At 32.6% G+C, this 20,186-nt stretch overlaps 1 protein-coding gene across 13 annotated transcripts in view; it reads right to left on the bottom strand.

Moving 5' to 3' along the window:
• Positions 1-20,186, bottom strand: part of PBRM1 (polybromo 1) — a 56,720-nt gene that overhangs the window by 35,398 nt on the left and 1,136 nt on the right. For 4 of the 13 annotated variants that reach the window (XM_026683558.2, XM_026683555.2, XM_087954904.1 and 1 more), the window contains exons 2-10: positions 14,634-14,755; positions 12,182-12,337; positions 8,312-8,409; positions 7,263-7,410; positions 6,568-6,711; positions 6,277-6,393; positions 3,515-3,583; positions 1,420-1,518; positions 801-886 (exon numbers count right to left, since the gene is read on the bottom strand). In XM_026683558.2, coding sequence (XP_026539343.1) covers positions 801-886; positions 1,420-1,518; positions 3,515-3,583; positions 6,277-6,393; positions 6,568-6,711; positions 7,263-7,410; positions 8,312-8,409; positions 12,182-12,337; positions 14,634-14,672 — 956 coding nt within the window. In that variant the 5' untranslated portion in view covers positions 14,673-14,755. Of the gene's footprint in view, positions 1-770; positions 887-1,419; positions 1,519-3,514; positions 3,584-6,276; positions 6,394-6,567; positions 6,712-7,262; positions 7,411-8,311; positions 8,410-12,181; positions 12,338-14,633; positions 14,756-20,186 lie in introns of all 13 variants that reach the window. The other 9 variants (XM_087954898.1, XM_026683554.2, XM_087954903.1 and 6 more) reach the window with 7 other exon arrangements.

Below are 20,186 nucleotides of genomic sequence, written 5' to 3'. Positions count from 1 at the left end.
AGAACAAACTCTCAAGTAGAAAAGCCCAAATATAAACTGAATTATGTTCTATAATTCTACGTTTTCTGGATTTGAGGCCTAAAACTTTGCATCTTTATTATTATTATTTTGCTGATCTCATTCATAATGTAACCTAATAAACTCAATTTGCACCACATAATATAAACCAGTATTTTTCAATTTCAGTAAACTTTAAGATATATGAACTTCAATTCCCAGAATTGCCCAGCCAGCATATAGACATAGAGTATGATATGAGAAAATCTAGACAAAAATTCACTAAGAAAGTTGAAGTCTATGCAAAGAGGACAGACAAATTAAGAGTGTGTAAAATATTCAAAAGATGCTTTGCAACATATGAGAGCAGAAGCAAATTATTAAAATAGCCATATTGTCTTCTGCAATGTGCTGGTCCTGTACATTGCAAATACACTTTGCTTGAATGCTATAAGTAACCTTAATAATAGGTTAATATTCCATGATTTCTATTTAAAAAAAAAAAATAAAAAAAAATTAAGAAATAGTAACACAGATCTTCGCTATCCTTAACTGTAGATTAACTTTATAAAATTAAGGAGCATGTGATGTCATGTCTGCTTAATATAATCTTAAATCAGATCTTGCCTCAGATAATAATACAGTGACACCTAAGATTCTTTAATATACATTTTTAAGAACCTCACTATTTCTCTACAATTCAGTGCTACTTATAATTTTAATATTTAACACATAAAAGTTAAAATTTTAACTAAAAAAGAAAATATCAATACCTTTCTATATTTCTATTCTGCTTACAATACCTGACTCGGAGACTTGATTTAGTTAGTTCTGAATGTTCAATTTCTGCCTTTTTCATATTAAATATTTTCTTTATTGCATTAGCATCCTGTTAAAGGAAATAAAAAAAGGAATCTTTAAATGAAGTTTAAAAAAGAATATTCTGCAAGGATAGACTGATACAGTAAGTTATCTTGTTTTCACAATGTCCATATATCATTCATATACATATATACACACACATACACACAAACACACAACTCTAGGTTGTCTTATTTCAGACAAAAGTATGCTGGCTTGCAAAGTAGTCTCTAGATTAGAAATCAAATTAGCAAACAAATTTGGACTAAAACTGGGCTTTGATTCATCTTGTGGCATATTGGCCCAAACATCCCTAAATATTAACCTTATCATTAGCATGTAATGCTGCAAGCGTTATGGACTCTATTAAAGTTGGTATGATTCATTTGTAAAAATGTTATGTGAAAGCCATAATCATATTTATGTATATTCAAAAATAGCTTCTACTATCACTTAATTTTATTTAATCCATACAGTGTATAAAGATGTATTCTTAAGTTGTAACTGGAATCAAAGATTTATCTTGTTTTCTACATCAATCAAATAATTCTTTTAACCAACCTTGAATACTTGAGATCCTGGTTCATTATAAGTTTTGGCATTTTTAACTAATAGATCTATATCCTTGGTCATTGCATGAATGCTTTTATAACTTCCATTCTACAAGTAAAAGCAGATTTAAAAAATTAAAATTTGTTTTCATATTAAATATGTATGATTTAAACCTTTGCTGTCTGAACTTCAGAGTTTTCCTGTCATTTACATAATCTATAGAAACATTATGATAAAGTAATATATAATTAGAAACAAAAGCACACTATATAAAAGTAATTTTACCAGGTAAATAAAAAGAACAAAAATAAACAATTTAAGAAAAAATGTCACTAATGGTCTCTAAATAAGTTCTTTCAGAAAATGAGAAAACAATGGTAGGAAATGGTTGAAAATTACAGACCAATCTCTTTATGCTGAGTCACCTGTAAAGTCATGGAATCAATTATTAACCAATCCATCATCCTCCACTTAGAAACAAACAACCTACTCTCTAATAAACAATTTGGTTTTAGGAAAAAATTATCATGTAATCTACAACTCTTACACTGCAAAAACATATGAACTACACAATTCGATCAGGGCAAAACAATAGACGCAATCTACATAGACTTCTGTAAAGCCTTTGATTCAGTGGTACACGACAAACTACTCCTAAAACTAAAATCTTACGGTATCTCTGGACACCTGCATAACTGGATAGAAGCATTCCTGTCAAACAGACAACAAATGGTCAAAATTGGGAGCGTCCTATCAAATTCTGTACCTGTCAACAATGGTATCCCCCAAGGCAGTGTTCTAGGACCAACTCTCTTCATACTCTACATAAATGACCTCTGTGATCATATCAAGAGCAACTGTGTTCTCTTCGCTGATGATGTAAAGCTATTCAACACCACAGACAATACTGCTATCCTTCAAAAAGACCTTGACAATGTATCAGAATGGTCAAACAAATGGCAACTTCAAATCTCAACAAATAAATGCTCTGTCTTACATATTGGCAAAAAAAATCAGAAAATAAAAAACAGGCTGAATAGTCAAGACCTTGTTGCTGATCCAAACTCTGCCAAGGATCTTGGAGCACTCATCTCAAATGACCTAAGTGCTAGAGCCCACTGTAACTACATAGCCAAAAAGGTGTTAAGAGTTGTTAACTTAATCTTACGTAGCTTTTTCTCTAGTAATATTACACTAATAACTAGAGCATACAAAACATTTGCTAGACCAATACTCAAATACAGCTCATCAGTCTGGAATCCACATTACGTATCTTATATTAACAGAGTTGAGAAAGTCCAGAAATATTTCACAAGAAGAGTTCTACACTCCTCTACTCGTTGCAGAATACCTTATGCCTCCAGACTTGAAATTCTAGACCTAGAAAACCTAGAACTATGCCACCTTCGGTCCAATCTAAGTATAGTATATAAAATCATACATTGCAATGTCCTACCTGTCAAAGAATACTTCAGCTTCAACCATAACAACACAAGAGCAAACAATAGATACAAACTCAAGGTTAATCGCACCAAACTTGATTGCAGGAAATATGACTTCAGCAACAGAGTGGTCAATGTCTGGAATACTCTACCTGACTCTGTGGTTTCTCCCCCAAACCGCAAAAACTTTAACCTTAGACTGTATACTATTGACCTCATCCCTTTCCTAAGAGGTCTGTAGGGGGCATGCATAAGCGCACCAACGTGCCTACCGTCCCTGTCCTATTGTTTCTTTTATATATTTTTTTTCTTATATGTATCTATGTATTCATAACTATGTTTTTACTTATACCTATTATCTTGTAAGCAATTGACAAATAAAAATAAATAAATAAAATAAAAAATAATCTCTAATTTTGTCTCTAAATTTTTACAACAGTTTAGTAGATTAATCCATACTGATAGATTAAGCAGTTCCATGATTTATAAATATAATTTAAAAACTCAGTACACTAAAAGTTATAATTAATGTAAGAAAGCTATATAATCTAAAAACACATGTGTTGGTTTAAATTTCATTACTCCAAACATTTTTTTCAAAACTGCTTAACCTTCTGGACATTTATTGTATTCATGGCAACACAGCTAAAGTTATACTGTACCTGTATCCTCTGGGCGATGGTCTTCAAATCTATGGGCTCTTTAATTATTGCATAATAATCAGGATATTGCTGAAAGTTGAAAAAAGAAATCCAAGTAATGCCATGTGAAATGTAACATTGATTGATTAACTATTCTATGTCCTATAGAGCTTTTCTGTCTGAATTTCACATGTTAGTATCAGTGACATACACAATCTTTGTACAATGATGTTTTCTGCCTCTGGTCTTATGACTATGCTTTTTGATCACATACATTGTTTGTTTACCCGTTTGTCTACCAGTTACCACTATACATACTTAGCAGTCAAGTTCTCCAGGCTTTGGAAGATCACTATCAACCAGGCATTCTGCAGACATTTTGCCCTGTATTCAAAGGAAGGCTTCCTTAGTACGATTCAGAAGACCCTCTTGCCATGCAGTCTTTATAGTCTGTGTAAGATTTGATACTGGAGGGAGGTCGGTGATTTGAGATTTCCTAGGAGGTATCAATTAATAGATTTCTGGGAGACACTGCTTAATACTGAATTTTGGGAGCCTAGATCTATCTATCTATCATCTATCTATCTATCTATCTATCTATCTATCTATCTAACTATCTATCTATCTCAGGAACTTGTTGGCATTATCTGAGGACTGCTTCAGTCCAACCATTTTTTTAAAATCAAATAAAGAAGTTAAAATATAAAAGGAAAAAAAGGAATATGATACTTATACATTACATATACAGATTAGTAAAATTAATCTTTTACTAGAATAAAGTGCAAACAAACCAAACAGGATAAATAGCCCCCTTTCCCTTTTTTTCCTCAGCTAATTGACACTTAATATTTTACGCTACACTTGATCTATTTGGATCATTTTCATTTCTTCTGAACAATTTATTCCCACCCACCCCCAAAACCAGTACCTTAGTTTGCCTTGCTCTATAATAGTTTGAATGTAAGGGGAGGTTTCCTGCTTAAATTTGGTTAGCATTCTACTGTGAATATATATAGCAGAACATATATAGCGGGGACTAGATGACCTACAAGGTCTCTTCCATCTCTGATTATCTGTTATCTGAATCACAGTTCAATTATTATTAACAGGTAGTCTAAGAAATGGCCATACCTACTTAGAATTCTGCAATAATGTTTTTTCTGTAAGTCCCTAATGAAAAAAACCATGAACAGCCAGCTCCTCAATTCCCATGCTCAAGAATCATTCTGCCAAGGAAGCCTCTATCTTCTCAGAATTCATTCTTTGATTGGATTAGAAGACTTCCAAGCTCCCTTCCAACCCTATGATTCTATAGGCTTTCATTCATACCATCACTTAAGCCATACACTGGACCAGGATGTACACTGCCTCTAATTTTCCACAATATGTCATTCATAAGAAACAAAGAACTTCTTGCCCTACTTAGGTGATGTTAAGAGATACAAGGTTAATAGATCCAGAAGGCAATGATTTGAGATTTACGTGGTATGCATGCCTATGCTATGATAAAGTTAAAGTTGGTTTCAGAAAACACTTTATTAGGCAAACCATTTTGAGAACTTGGAACAAATATAAAATGAGATTATGCCAATATCCTTACGGTTTCCCCTCTTGAAGTGTATTATAGAAAGGAAATTAGGATTGGGTAAAAATTAAAATCTAGAGAGGAACTGAGATTGACAGGTTTTAACTGTCAATGGTTTTCATTTTTGCAACTCAATGAGAGATTTAAAGTGACAAGAAATGGTATGGTTTTGAAAATGATCAAGCTTTTGAAATGGAATTGTGTACAAATGATGAACACCTTATTGCTAAAATGTATACACTTTTGTTAACATCGTGAATAGAAGATGAATTAGTTAAAAGCTGCATAATATGTTGAGCAATTTTTTTTCAGTATTCCAACTGATCAATGGGAAAACTTGTGGATAAGGAAACTGAAATGTATATAATATTATATAACCTGAAAGACAACTTTTATAAAATTATAAATGTGTAGTACTTATCCAGAGACAAATTGGCTAGAATGTCTAAAGGATCTCCAAATAACTGCTGGAAGTATAAAACTCCTATATCATCCTTTGTTGATATAAGAGTATAAAACTTGTGTTGATATAACAGTTTTGCAAAAGAGTTAAACAATATTGGATGAAATTAGTAATGTAATTAAAAAAATCTTGGAAATTAATCTACAATTCAGATCAGAAACATTTTTGTTAGGGTTTATGGATAAAATTTTGGAAAAAAATCACATAGCATTTTATATAACAGCAGCACGACTTTTATATGCCCATGGTTGGAAAGAGCCTATGATACCTACAGTAAAGAAATGATTGCTGAGTTAAAATAGACATTGTATTACACCAGTTTTAAACTAAGAATCAAAAGTGATCTTATTTACTTGGAAGAAGAAGTTGGAAGTCATTCTTTGTATATATTTTCATTTTCCTTTCTTTTTCTTTATACCTCTTTGCATTTCTATCCCTATTCTCTTTTTATTCTGTATATCTTCTCTTGGTTGTTACTTTATATTGTTTTTTATCTATATGCTAATAAAATTTCATAAAATTAAGAAATGTAAAAAAATGAAAGAAAGAAAGCATGCAACAGAAAAATGGCATTTGCAGAATTTTTCCTCCATGGAATGGTTTGACTATTTTCTGTATCAATTCAAGCTGTGTTTTTTATACTCATATTCAGATTTCACTTCTGCTAATAGCCTTGTACTGAAATTGTTTCAACAAAGTGTATTATAATAATTATTATTAGGTATTATTACTCACCACTTTAGAGGGAAGCTTCTGAAAAAGTTCACTAATAAGGTGGCCTGATGGATTTGTAGCTACAACTACTGCTTCAAGAAGTTGTTCAAGAATTTCTTTTAAATAACCTGGAGAAGACTGATACAAATATAATCCTATAAGGTAATTTGCATAATGGAGTAGGAGATAAATGTATATATTTAAAAAATGTGACTAATTCAATTATGCATACTTTGGCAGGCCAATACAATTACAATGGGTATTATACTGAATCAGTAATACTTATCGTCAAGAAGCAAATTTTATATTTACTATTTCAGAAATAGTCCCTTGATTGTCATGGCCTTCATCCTCATCTTCGTCCTCGTCAGCTTCTCCCTTCTGAACAAATTCATTTTTTGTCCGTAGATATAAATCCCATAATTTGCAGGCAGCCTTATATTCAGGAGAATCTGGCTGTGTAACAGAATCAAAATAATATTCTTCGTTTTTAAATTAACAAATAAACGAGGATACTTCTAATTAAAATAGCAAAGGTAGTTTGGATCCCGAGTGGGAGCATTTGTTTCATCTCTCTGTGGCTCTGTACTCTAAGTAGGTGTTTGTCGCCAAAACATTTTACATTTCATTATTTTTAATAAGTGAACTATATATAATATCTATCTATCTATCTATCTATCTATCTATCATCTATCTATCTATCTATCTATCTATCTATCTATCTATCTATCTATCTATATCTAGCATATATACAGTATATAAATATATACTGTCTCTTATTAAGAGACAGTATTTCCTAAGTCCTAAATATATATTTTAAGGAAATCACAATTATAGTATTAATATCAGATAAAGTATGTCATTAACTGTAATTATAATACAAATGAGAATAAAAGCTACTTTGTCTAATCAACTTTTGAGAGGTTTGAAATGGTCTTTTCCACCTATTTACTTAACTCATATATAAATCTGTGCTAGAAAATATTTTTAAAACAAAGCACTATCACCTTATAATAGGATTTTGCATTATTAAACAGCAGTTGGAAGTCAGCAGTTAAGACGTTCACATCATCATATTCCTCCATTTTTAACTTTTGTTGGATCTTCATTAAATCAATAGGCTGGGAAACTACTTCATAGTAATCTGGCTGATTTCTGTTATAACATTGAAAATGCAATTAGCACAAAATTCACAGAGCTTCGCAACAGGTGTTAAAATATATATTCTAGATTATTCTACTCAAAAGCTACAATAGTTTTGCCAATTATATCAACAGTTACATCAGCATAATTACAAAATAATGGATTTCTGACATCAGCATTGTTCCCTGGCTATTTTAGTACAGGAAGTCCTCATTTAACAATTGGAACTGGCAACTTCACTGCTAAGCAACACAGTTAAGTAAAACATCATGTTATTAACAAACTTACAAATTTATTTCTGCCATAGTTGCTAAACAAGTCTTCCCTAAGTCATCACATGACCGCGACTTCCAATTTTACAGTTGGTTTCTCCATTGACTCTGCTTGCTGAAAACTGGCTGTGAAGGATGCATATGGCAATCATGTGACCACAGGACACTATGATGGTTGAAAATATCTGAATGCTGCCAAGTTCCCAATTCTCGATCATGTGATTGCTGGCATGCTGCAATGGTTGTTAAGTATAAGGACTAGTAGTATTTTTGCACCTAACATATCTGCATGTATTATTGTATTTATAACCTTTACTTCTGTTGAAATGTAACAACCAAAACAGTTCCCTCTATTTATGAATTTAAGTAACTTGATCAATTACAAATTACAAATAAAAACATAAATACTAGGAGTACATCTAACATCTTATTTTGAACCATTTTGAGCATGGCTTTCCCTCAAACATCCTGCACTAACTACAAAACAGGTTTTTATGAAGTTTGAAACACTTCTAAAATGCTCCAAGTAGCCTTCTTGATGCTCCAAACAGCAGTTTTGCAGTTACAACTAGACATTTCACAAAGTTTTGCAAATCCAATACACACATTGGATTACTTATCAATGAATATCTCAAGCTTACCGTCTTTTGGGAGCCCTAATGAACAGTTCACATAAAAGCCTTCCTTGTTCATCTTTGTAATCTCTGATTGTGTTGTATAATTCATGGCAAACAGCAATCTAAAATAGCAGAGCAACAGGAAAAAATAAAAGTACATTTGCGGTGATATTGAGTAACTGTATAACACTATATTTCTAATGTGCAAAACATTTCATATTTCAAAATCATGTAGCATTTTTCCTTTTTAGAGATGAGCCAGTAAGAACAAAGGACAACGCCATGTAAAATTTCATGAAATAGTGAAGCCACAGGAAAGATGGGATACATTACTATTTTCTTCCATAAAAAATAAGTTTAAAGAAAAAAATTTTAATGGCATCTTTTACCGATGAAAATTTACCTTGCAAATTTGGACTTCTGGTTTGGGCTTCTTCAGCGACGGACCGAAATCGCAATCGTCTGCGGTTTTGATCCGTGCTTGCCGCTGGAGTGCCCCGAGCCACCCCATAGAGGTGGTGAAGAAGGGAGGAGCCATCAGCGGGGTTGAGGAGAGCCACATCTCTCCTCCTCGGCTGGTCATCACTCCCTTTCCAAAAGGCGGTTGCAGCGGTGGTCAGAAATGGCCACGTCAAAGAAGAACCCGACCAGACAGGATTGTGCAGGAGGAAGTTTAAAGGAGAAAGTCTGACTGACCGGGTTGAATGGAGAACATCTATTTAAGGTACCTGGAACCTGAATTTTAAAGACTAATGCTGTTCCTAAAAAAGATTTTAAGCTGCTTTTTGCTTTTTTTTCTCTAACATCGACAGTTTTAACTGACTTGGAACATTAAGAAGAAGAGATTCGAATAAGAAATTGATATAAAAGATTCTTGGATAATTTAAAAACTTTCTTTAAAAAAAGAAAGAAAGCAGCAGAGGGAAAAAGGAAAAAAGAGGGTGGAATCTGGAAAATGGAGGAGACCACCTGGAACTTTAAAAAAAAAATTGATAGTGGAATTTTAGCAAGGCTTGCAAAAGATACATTGTAGCTGAAACTTTACAACGTTACAAGAGAACAAAGCCCCTGGAAAGAGAAAGTGAGAAAAGAAGCAAGAAACAGCTTTGGATTATTGGATGATTCCTGGAACTTTGGATGGAGGATCCTAATGAAATAAAATAAAATCAATTTGGGGTTGCTTAAATTTTTTTAAAATGGCATCACTCCTTGAAGAGTTAAAAATGAGACTTAAAGAACAAAAAGAAGAAGCACAAGACGGAAGAGGATCTTTTGGCTTCGTATTTCAATTTTTAGAAATGGAGATCATGAACTGTGAAAAACAACAAGAAATGCTGGCAGAAGAAGGACAGAACAAGAAAAGGGAATAAAAAGGGGAGGGAGAAGAGAGGGAAGAGGGAAAGGGAAAGAAGCTACAAAAGACAGAAACAAGATATAGAGGTACAGAAAAAGCGTACAACAATTAAAGGTATAAACCTATTTAAAAGACACGGAGACAATGGTTAAAAGAGAGGATTCTGCAAGGGTGCAAGGGATAGCATTGTTATATAATATGTTAGATGATTAAAGTGATAGAAAAAATTTCTATTGATGTGTAGTAGAATATTTGTTTGTAAAGAGAATAAGGCTCTCAATGATTTAAAAAGAACGTTTAAAAAAACTGAAAAGAAACATGGGATATTTTTATCAGTTGATAAGATGAACTTGAAGAAGAATAACTTTATTGACTACTGTTAAAGACAGTAATAAGTAAAATATGAAATATAGATGATTAAAGTGAAAGACAACTGATATTACTAGGTAATGTTTGTTAAAAGAAATAGAAATGTACTTGAATAGAATAATTATTCCATTTACTATTGTTATACATATATACACAGATATATATACATATATACTTTTTGCTTTTAAGAATTTAGTGTGTATTTTAAGGGAATGTACCAAGCAGAATTTGATTGAAAATAGGTATGTGTTATAAAATGGAGGTTAGAAAATGAATGTTATAACTGTAAAGATGTAACTTAAATTTTTAAATAAGATTTGAAAAAAGATATAAAGGTGTTACACTCCAGTCTAGTAATTACAGGGGAAAATTTGTTTTATGAGAAAAGATAATATGAAATTGTAAACAGGACAGATGAATGTATAAAAACATTGATTAGAAAGATTTTAAAAATTAGAAAAAGATATGTAATTGAATTAAGAAAGGAACGAGATAATTCAAAATAAGGGTATAGGAAGTAAAGAAAGGAAAAAGCTATTGAAAAAATTGTGAAAATAGTTATGAGATATGGATTAGAATGTATAAGATAAATATGTATTGCGTTTATGTCTGTATGGAGAAGTGATAACCACGCTTTTCTCCAAAAAAGATATTTTATTTGTATTTGTATGTTTTGTGAAAACTTAAATAAAACTTTTATTAAAAAAAAATACCTTGCAAATTTAAGAAAGTGTATGTGCGTGTGTATTTCAGGTATTTTTGTTATAAATGGAACCATATGCTATGACCTCTAAGAAACCTAGGATTTCTTAATTTGATCAGTTTGGCCAGTTGGAAAAGGAGGAACCATCAATGAGCTAATAACACAGAGTTGTGACCAGTAATTAAGCATGATGAAATATGACTTAACAACCATTTTTCTTTTATTACTTCCCAATTCATATCTGAAGTAATCTTAAGTCATGCTTAGCAATTTCATGGGCTCCCTAAATCATTAACAAGCTGCCGATTCCAACTGCAAAGTCTGGGCACAAAATAAGCAATTATAACAGCCAAAATCAACCAAACCAAACTAACCTGAACAAAGAAGTCCTGTTTTATTAATTTGAAGATAGGGAAAAAGGATTTTATTTTTCTGTGAACATGTTAAACTATTTATATATAAATAAAATTCATTTACTAAAGGAATATCTAAAGGAGAAAAACCTACTTTACAGGAAAGGGGCTTCCACCTTTTACTAGCTTATGTGCCAAAATAGTTTGCCCAGTATGGGGGGAGGTCTGCACTCCCCAAATGGGCAGGGACATTTTTTCTTAATTTATTGTTTTATATTATTATTTAAAATAAGGTTCGTGGTAATTTTATAACAAAAGAAAATATTTGGTTTTTCTGATACTAGAAATACTCCTAAGAAAAATCATCATCAGCTCTTTTTTTTTTAGCAGACATCCCTATGACAGAGAAAAATCAGCCCAATATAAGGAAAGTGGTTAGGAGATTTTAAAAACCTTAAATGTGGAAGTTTTCATTTGTTTCATTTCATTTGTTATTTCCCTCAACTATATTCCCACCACCATACCAAAGTCTGACCTCAACAACCCTGGCAAAGCTGTCAACTTCAAAGAAGATGGTGAGTTGCATCACTTATAAGCTGCAAGTAAATGTACAGGAAGTCCTATTTACAACTGCAACACAACTGGGACTGGCAACTTGGTTGTTAAACAAAATGATCATTATAGGAAATGTGTCTGTATTTATAATCTCAATTCAATTTTTCTTTGCTTTATAAACCAGTTGCTGAACAAGGAGTCCCTGCAATTCAACATTTTCCAGAAAATTTAAGCATCCTGAAAGAGCAATAGCACTTAAGACTTATATACTGCTTCACAGTGCTTTACAGCCTTCTCTAAGTGGTTTAGAGTCAACATACTGACCCCAACAATCTGGGTCCTGTTATGTTAAAATGCAAAATATATTTGTAGCAATTCTGATGCTTCATTCTGATGCTCCAATATGTTATGTATATCACTCTAATTTAAAGGGTCGATGTTTTTAAAGTCCCAAGAACTTAAAAGAACGAAGACTTTAACAATTGCTTTCTAGTGATATAATAGACGGTTGCTTGTACACAGTAACTAGGCTAGAAAGATAGACATTCAAGGATATTTACAGGATCAACTGTTGGGAGGTTGGAGAGTCTTCTTCGCTTCCGACTTGGACCTGGTGTGTTTGTGGAATGGTGACCATCATCAAAATCTCCTCCACTGGCACTGCTAGAAGGAGAGGTAGCCCTTCGCCTCTTTGAGCTCATGGAATCCAACTTCTTCTATAATAAAGAAAAATGTTCTTAAACTTGGAAAGTTTCAAACAAAGAAATAATTTACAGTAGGTATCAGTGTGTCTTTAATACACTGTTTATTTTGAAAGAATGTGGCTATTCTGATAAACTAGCTCCATACCTATTCAAACAATGGCTGCCACTGTGAGCATGGCTGACTAAGAACAATGATGAGACACGCTGATAAGGATCTATTCCCACTGCCTCTAGCTCTAGCTGTTTTTTGCATACATTTTGGTGGAACATGTCTGGAATACTGTAAATAATTTCTACTTTATACATTTTGTTTCTAGATAACTTCTGGACAACATATAGCTTCTTTAGATTCACTTTAGATTCCAGAATTCTGGGAAATGGCCATGCTGTGTGAGGAATAGAGACAAGTTTTGGAAAGGCTCACATAACCTATATTAGGATATTGTATTAATGGTTTTGCTGCCAAGCAATCATTGTATTAGCCAAGACCCTTGATAACAAAATTATAACAAAATAAATGGTTTGCTTGAAGGGACTGCAACATTTCTATTTCTTAAAGAAATATTACCACAGCTATTTGGCTGATATGTAGCAGCATAAACCATTTGTTTTAGTCTGTCTGCCTGTCTGCCTGCCTATCTGTGTATGAAAAATCTAGACATCAAGCATTGTCCTAATAATAAATTTACGTGAATACAGTATATCAAGCTCCTTTTGGCCACCTGACAGCTTTTGAAACAATGTATAACATTAAGCAAAAAGCAGTTACAACCAAATTTTGTTTTGTGCCAACACCAAAGACCGAAAGTATTAGCTCCAATTGTGAATGAGGAATGAACATTCAATTACAAGTGAATCATGAACTAATTGCTCAATTTAAATGTACAATAATTACAGAGACTATGATTTCTTATGGACTATATTCAATATAAGAGCAACTTGTGTCCTGAAGTACTTTCATTTGTTACATTTTTAAGTATATAATTATGTTAAGCATGGTTTTGAAGTAGGCATGCAAAATTTATGTCATAAAAGCTACTATGATTTGTGCAATAGTGACATGAAGTGTCCTAAGAGAAAAAGTGAAAGGATCTAAAATATTGTTTGAAAACAATTTGCTTGCTAAGCTAGAAGTAAATGATTCTGTAAGAAGAATGCAGCAATCGGTTTAATACATTAATGTGGATATAGATTAATACCGAAAACAAAAATAAAAGAATCCTTAAGGTAAATAAGGTTTTTATATTTTGCTAGTACTTCTTACAAAAACTATTTAGCTGAAGATAAACATTAATTATAATGTAATATAATTACTAAAGATCAACAAAATTTAAACAAAGCATGTTACTTAAATTATTTTCATTTAAACCACAAAGCAATTATTTCTTATTCCTACCAAACAACATCAAGTCCATAAGGAATTAGTTGATCTGAGCTGAAAAAGCTGAATCTTAAACCTAAAATTCACACAGTACAAATGCAGACTAAGAAATGATCATGAAGAAGTAAGCCAATAACTTGTTTGCAATTTTAAAGTGTGAAGTGATTCATAAACGTTCTAGAATTTCCTACTCATTTAAAAGCAGAAAATAAAATTTAAAAACCTCTCATTATCCTAGTCAAGTTCCTTTAACAAAATTAAAAATGTAAGATTACTATAGTTGTTTTCCAAGAGAAACAAATAGAAAATCATATTTTCCAATTACTTTATTTACAGAAATATATTTTAAGAATATATACTTAGTCCAATGTACTTATGTAAATACATGTGCACTTCATGTCTGATAACCAAATTGATGTACAAATTCATCAGATACATGAAAAAACATGACTTTTACAAACCAAATACAGGTAATCCTCAACTTACAACAATTCATTTATTGACCATTCAAAGTTACAACAGGCACTGAAAAAAGTGACTTATGACCGTTTTTCGCAGTTATAACTTTTCCAGCATCCTCATGATCATGTGATCAAAATTCAGATGCTTGGCAACTGGTCCATATTTATGACTGTTGCTGTGTCATGTGATCACCTTTTGCGACCTGATAAGCACAGTCAATTGGGAAACCAGATTCACTTAACAACCAGGTTACTAAATTGCCAACTACAGTGATTCACTTAACAACTGAAACAAGAAAGGTCATAAAATGGGGGAAAATTCACTTAACATGTCTCACTCAACAACAGAAAATTTGGGCTCAATTGTGGTCGTAAGTCGAGGACTATCTGTATAAAACAAAAATGGCTGAGATGTATGGAAGAGGGACAAACAGCACACACATTACCAGCAAATTACCAGATTTACCAGAGTACAACCAGCACCACGAAAAGCCAATCTCCTCATAATGTCTGATAGGCAAGTAAGCAAACTGAGAAAAGGGAAATCTTTAAAGCACCAACTCAGCCGCAGTATTAGTACAGCCAAAACTGAAAGAGAAGATAACAAAAAGAAAGGAAAACAGAGAAGAAATAACGGAGGAATAGGTAAATAAAGGATTAAGAAGAAAGAGTAAGGAAAACTATAGAAAACAACACAAAATAGGATTATAATAACTGGCTTGTTAGCAAATTTGAAATAAGGTTTATTTAAAATTCAGAACAAAACTAGCAGTCTTAGGTGAATAAAGTTTGTAGTTTCACACTTATCAGTAACAAAACTGCTATTTGATATGGTAGAACTATAGTCTTAATGGTCATATTATTCCAGAAGAACTATGCTAACAAAAAGATTATTCATTATATATAAATCACTATAGTGTATCTATTGTTGTTTTAATTAACGTATTGACCAACATTAAAAAAATAACAGATTCAGAAATTGCAAATGCCAAAGTACATCATATAACAGTCATTAAGATTTAATTATAATAAATTATAAATCATTATAAAAACTTCAAATTAACAATGCAGACACATATCTAATACTTTTAAATGCAACTGCTGAAGCACTTCAAACTAAACAATAGCTTAGTGATTGATTATGGAATAAGTGGCTATATTTACAACACATAAGGCAACAAAACTATAGTTCATGTATACATAGAAGTAAACCATATTTTGAAAAGAACTTTTTCATATTTTACTCCAAGCCAAATAGCAGCTGTAATTTTGTCTGATAAATGACAAATAAATTGAAAGCAAACTCAAACAAAGCAGAGGTATTTAAAGCTAAAGGTTAAATGATGGATTTGTACTTCATACAGTGATTGAAATGATGGTAGGTAATGAAGTTTATAATGTCTTTGAGGATGAAAAATATTGTACAGTACATGTATAACATAATGTAATCTAAGATAGCTAAAACCCATTTTGATTAAAAGAGGAAGAAAAGAAGTAAAAGAGATTTTGAAATAAAATAAAACATTGTTTGGGAAGTGGGTAATATTTACAATATTGTTGATTCCACAAGGAGCTTCCAGAATTAATTAAATAATATGGGATGAAACTGAAGTGAGAGAATGCTAGAAGATTTGCTTGGGTATGATAATGAAGACTGAAATTCAAATGAATCCTGTAACTAGTTTTTAAAAACTGATAAAAAAAGAAGTATGGTAATATATGTTATGTGAATACTAAAAAATAGAAATGTGTAGCTGGTGTACAATAGATGGTAAAAGCAGACAGATACTAGAACATTGACTTGGCTTGCTTATGGACTGCCTATCTGATTTGTGTAATGTGTGTGACAGCTGCTTCAGTACCTGACAATAAAATAATGCTGTTATTGTTTGCCAAACAAAAAGGTGGCAAGAATGAATGCAGGGCGATTAATCTGTTAAGTATGCTTGGCAAGATGTTTGGCAAAGTGCTGGACAATTCTGATGATATTTGAGATGACATTAGCAAAATTTAAGAAAGCTGTATGACTTTTTGTATAAAGAGATTTTTTTTTGCTTTTTAGAATGTTTCTGAGAAATGTACAAATATATGATCCATTGCATATTTCTTGATTCAAAGAAGTGTAGAATAAAGAGAATTAAGCTTGAATTATGGAAGGTTTAATGCAAGTATGTTGTTAAAAGTGTGGTTGCTAAATATAGTAAAGAGGATCTAATGGAGATATAATATACATAAGCACACTGAATAATTATCAAATGGTTCAGCAATAGGCAGGAAGTAAGATAGATGTCTAATGCCTGCTTGATTTTTTAAAATGTATTTATGAATAAATATATTAGCAAGTGTCTGTTGTTATGTTGATTGGAGACATGAAAGTACTTATACAGTACTTTTGTATGCAGATGATGTCACATTATGGGAGAGAACCAAAATGTTTCATGTGAATGTTAGATTCAGACACTGTCTGTATCTGCATATATATCAATTTAATATATTAAAAACCAAAGTACAGGTAGTTCTCGACTTATGACCACAATTGACCCCAACATTTCTATTGCTAAGTGAAACATTTGTTAAGTGAATTTTGCCCTGTTTTACAACTTTCTTGCCACAGTTGTTAAATAAATTACTGCAGTTGTTAAGTTAGTAACATGGATGTTAAATGAATCTAGCTTCCCCATTGACTTTGCTTGTCAGAAGGTGACAACAGGTGATCACATGACACCAGGACACTTCAATTGTCATAAATATGTTGGTTGTAAAGTGTCCGAATTTTGATCACATGACCATGGGAATGCTGCAATGGTTGTGTGAAAAACGGTCATAGGTCACTTTGTTCAGTCTGTTGTAACTTTGGTCACTAAATGAACTGTTGGAAGTTGAGGACTACCTGTAACTGCATTTGACTAGAAAAAGTAAATAAAACAATTGCAAGTTTCTCTAAATAGCAAAACATGAAGAAAGGTTAATTTATGTATCTTGAATTTTCTTTAAACTGGAAAAATGGGTGGAGAAATTATAATGTGAAAATTTTGGAAGAAAAGATTTGACATCAACATGATGGAATATGTGTCTATTGTGAAGCAACAATGCTTGTTGAAAAAAATGGCAATGTAAAAAAAGTTTTCTGCCCATTTTATTATATAGAAGTGAGAGATTGGTATGCCAAAAGAAAATTATGTCAAATGTACATAATAAAGGAAGAAGACACACTATCAGAAATCAAAGAGTGTTATATGAACGTAAGAGAACAGGGACTAACCAATTCAAAAGAAATTCACTGAGGTGATTTGGTGAGGATAAAAGAGGATCAAACTGGAAATAAAACATTGTGAAATAAAAATGAATAGTCTGGGAAGGGAAAACATGAAAGCAGTGATTGGATGGAGTTGATGAGATCCTCAAAAAAGAAAAGATAAAAGGGTTAAAAAATAAAACACAATGCATGAAATAGTGTATGGACAGAGTGGAAATAAGCATATTTTGCAAGGATGGAGCATTATTATAAAACACTTTCACCGTATTTTTTTGGAGTATAAGATGCTCCGAAGTATAAGATGCAACTAGCTTTTAGGGAGGAAAACAAGAAAAAAAAAATCTGCCTCCGCCTCCCAGCAATTTGCCTTCTTGAGCAAACAGCAAACAGCCTGTTTCAGCTTCTGCACATCCTGATTAGCACAAGCAGCTGATTGTTGATTGGATTAGCCTCCCAATGATCAGCTGTTTCAGGCTGCAGGGATCGTCATCACCTATTGCTGCCTCCACACGCTCTATTTTCGGCCTCTGCGCCCTGTTTTCAGCCTCCCGCTCCCCATTTTCAGCTTCAGTGCCCCATTTCCACCCGTTCCGGTCCCCGCCGTCCAGAATGGGCCAAAAATGGGGCACACGGAGGCCGAAAACGAGGCGTGCAGATGCCAAAAACAGGATGCGGAGGCCAAAAATGGGGCACACAGAGGCAGCAATAGGCGATGGCGATCCCTGCAGCCTAAACCAGCTGATTGTCAGAAGGCCGATCCAATCGACAATCAGCTGCTTGTGTTAATCATGCTGTGTTGAAGCTGCATGGAGGCAAATTGCTGGGAGGGAGAGGCCGAAGGATGGGGGTGGGCGGGGCTTTGGCAACATTCACTGTGTAAGACGCACAGACATTTCCACCCACTTTTGGGGGTGGGGAAGTGCGTCTTATATACTGAATAATGCAGTAATTATATTTCTTTTTTGCATCTCCTAACTTTATTTTTTTTTACCTACTCTTTTTCTATTCTTTGCATTTTACTGCATGCCCTAAAAGACAATATCGTCACAAGTATTTTTTATATGTAGATAACCCTTTGACAATTGTTTCAGGTAGGAAAAAGAGGACACAGAATAGTGCATTTAAAAATAATAGTTAACCTACTATCTAAAAGGGCATTGTGAAATCTGCCATTTATTTTAATTCCTTATATCAAATTATTTTCTGAGCATTCAATAAATAAAACCAATACTCTTGTTATAAAAATAATATTTTGTTGCTACAGGTCCATTGACTGAACTGTCATTCTTTTTCTATTAGTTAAATAGCTGTGCTGATATTTCTTGAACAGAACTAAAATTGTTTACCTGACTTTAGATAATTACAATGCTTTCAGTATTTTAAATCAACTGTCAATATAGTTACAATTATTACAACGTAACAGCTTATCGGACATTAATTTTTCTATCTGATTTAAGTATATCAGCTCAACCAATGAATTCCTAAATTTTATATCAAGAACAAAACAAAACAGTAATTTTCATATATAAAACATGCCTTTTTAAGTTGCAATTTCTGGGTAGAATGAAATGAAAAAAGTCTATATTTATCAGAAGCATGAAAATAGTATTTGTAGTATTCTGTAAAAATAACCATTCTTCTACTGTTAAATGAAAACAGCCATCTATCACTTCCTGGTAAAACTATGTTTTTCCTTTTGGAATAGATCATTCTAATTTCCAAAAATATAAGACTCTATTATACTGTTGAGCTGAAAAAAAATTCCGTGCAACTTGAAAGCTTGTTAATATGCCAGCCAAATCTGTCTCTTTGGATGTTATCTATATGCTAAAAAGAAAAACGAAAACCAATGGAGTTATCTTCTGACAATGCCTTAGTTTTTCAAAATTTATTTTAACCCCAACTACTGGTGTTACCTAGTTTGGGTAATGAAACATCTGAAGAAAACAAGCAAGCTCAGGGAGCATCAAGGAGTCCTTATTTCAACCCTGAGCTACAAATATTCTCCTTTATTAAGACAGTCTCAACAGAATGGCATATTTTCACTAGCTATGCAAAATGAAAAATATATCACTCCTTAAATTTAGAAATAAATGAATTTTGGGTGTTTCAAAATAATGGTTATTAGATGAATAACTAAACTATAGATTCCATTACACTGTTAAGCTTTTCAACATCTTTAAATAAAGGAAACATGAAATATTAAAGGACAGCCAATTTTTCACTTGATGGTACATATTATTCTTTTTAGCTGTTGTAATTTGCAGAATTCCTGTCCTTTGTGCAGGAACTGTGGCTGGGTTCATACAATATGCTATATTCAAATTAACACCTGTTGTGGTCACATAAAAAGCAAAGCCCTATATGTATATTATATATTGTTATGTGGCCACAACAGGTGTCAATTTATATATAAACCATATTATGGTTTACCATGTGAAATCAACACATTACCAAATCCCAGCACACTGTATGAATCCAGTTTCAGAAACAGCACCTGTATTTCATATTGTTTTTATTAGAAAAGCTAAAGCCATGCTTTTAAAGAAACTATAATTTGTATTTTAGAAGAAAGTTTTATCGTGGATAAACAGGCAACAAGATTGTTTATGCCTCAATGCGAGAGAAGTGGATGGGAGAGTGGATGGGAGAGTGGATTCAGTCAAAGAAGTGGTCACTTTTGACAAGTGCAGCGGGCTCTGCTCTGGACTAGGGCGAAAAACTTCAAATCATTTCTCCAGCCGAGGCTTAGGATAGATACCG

Source organism: Notechis scutatus, chromosome 2, assembly GCF_049901735.1.
Source record: "Notechis scutatus isolate UNSWTSFEM ecotype Mainland chromosome 2, rNotScu1.2, whole genome shotgun sequence".
Lineage (NCBI taxonomy): Eukaryota > Metazoa > Chordata > Lepidosauria > Squamata > Elapidae > Notechis > Notechis scutatus.
Note: the sequence above shows the minus strand (reverse complement) of the source record. Positions and strands in the feature narration are given on the sequence as shown.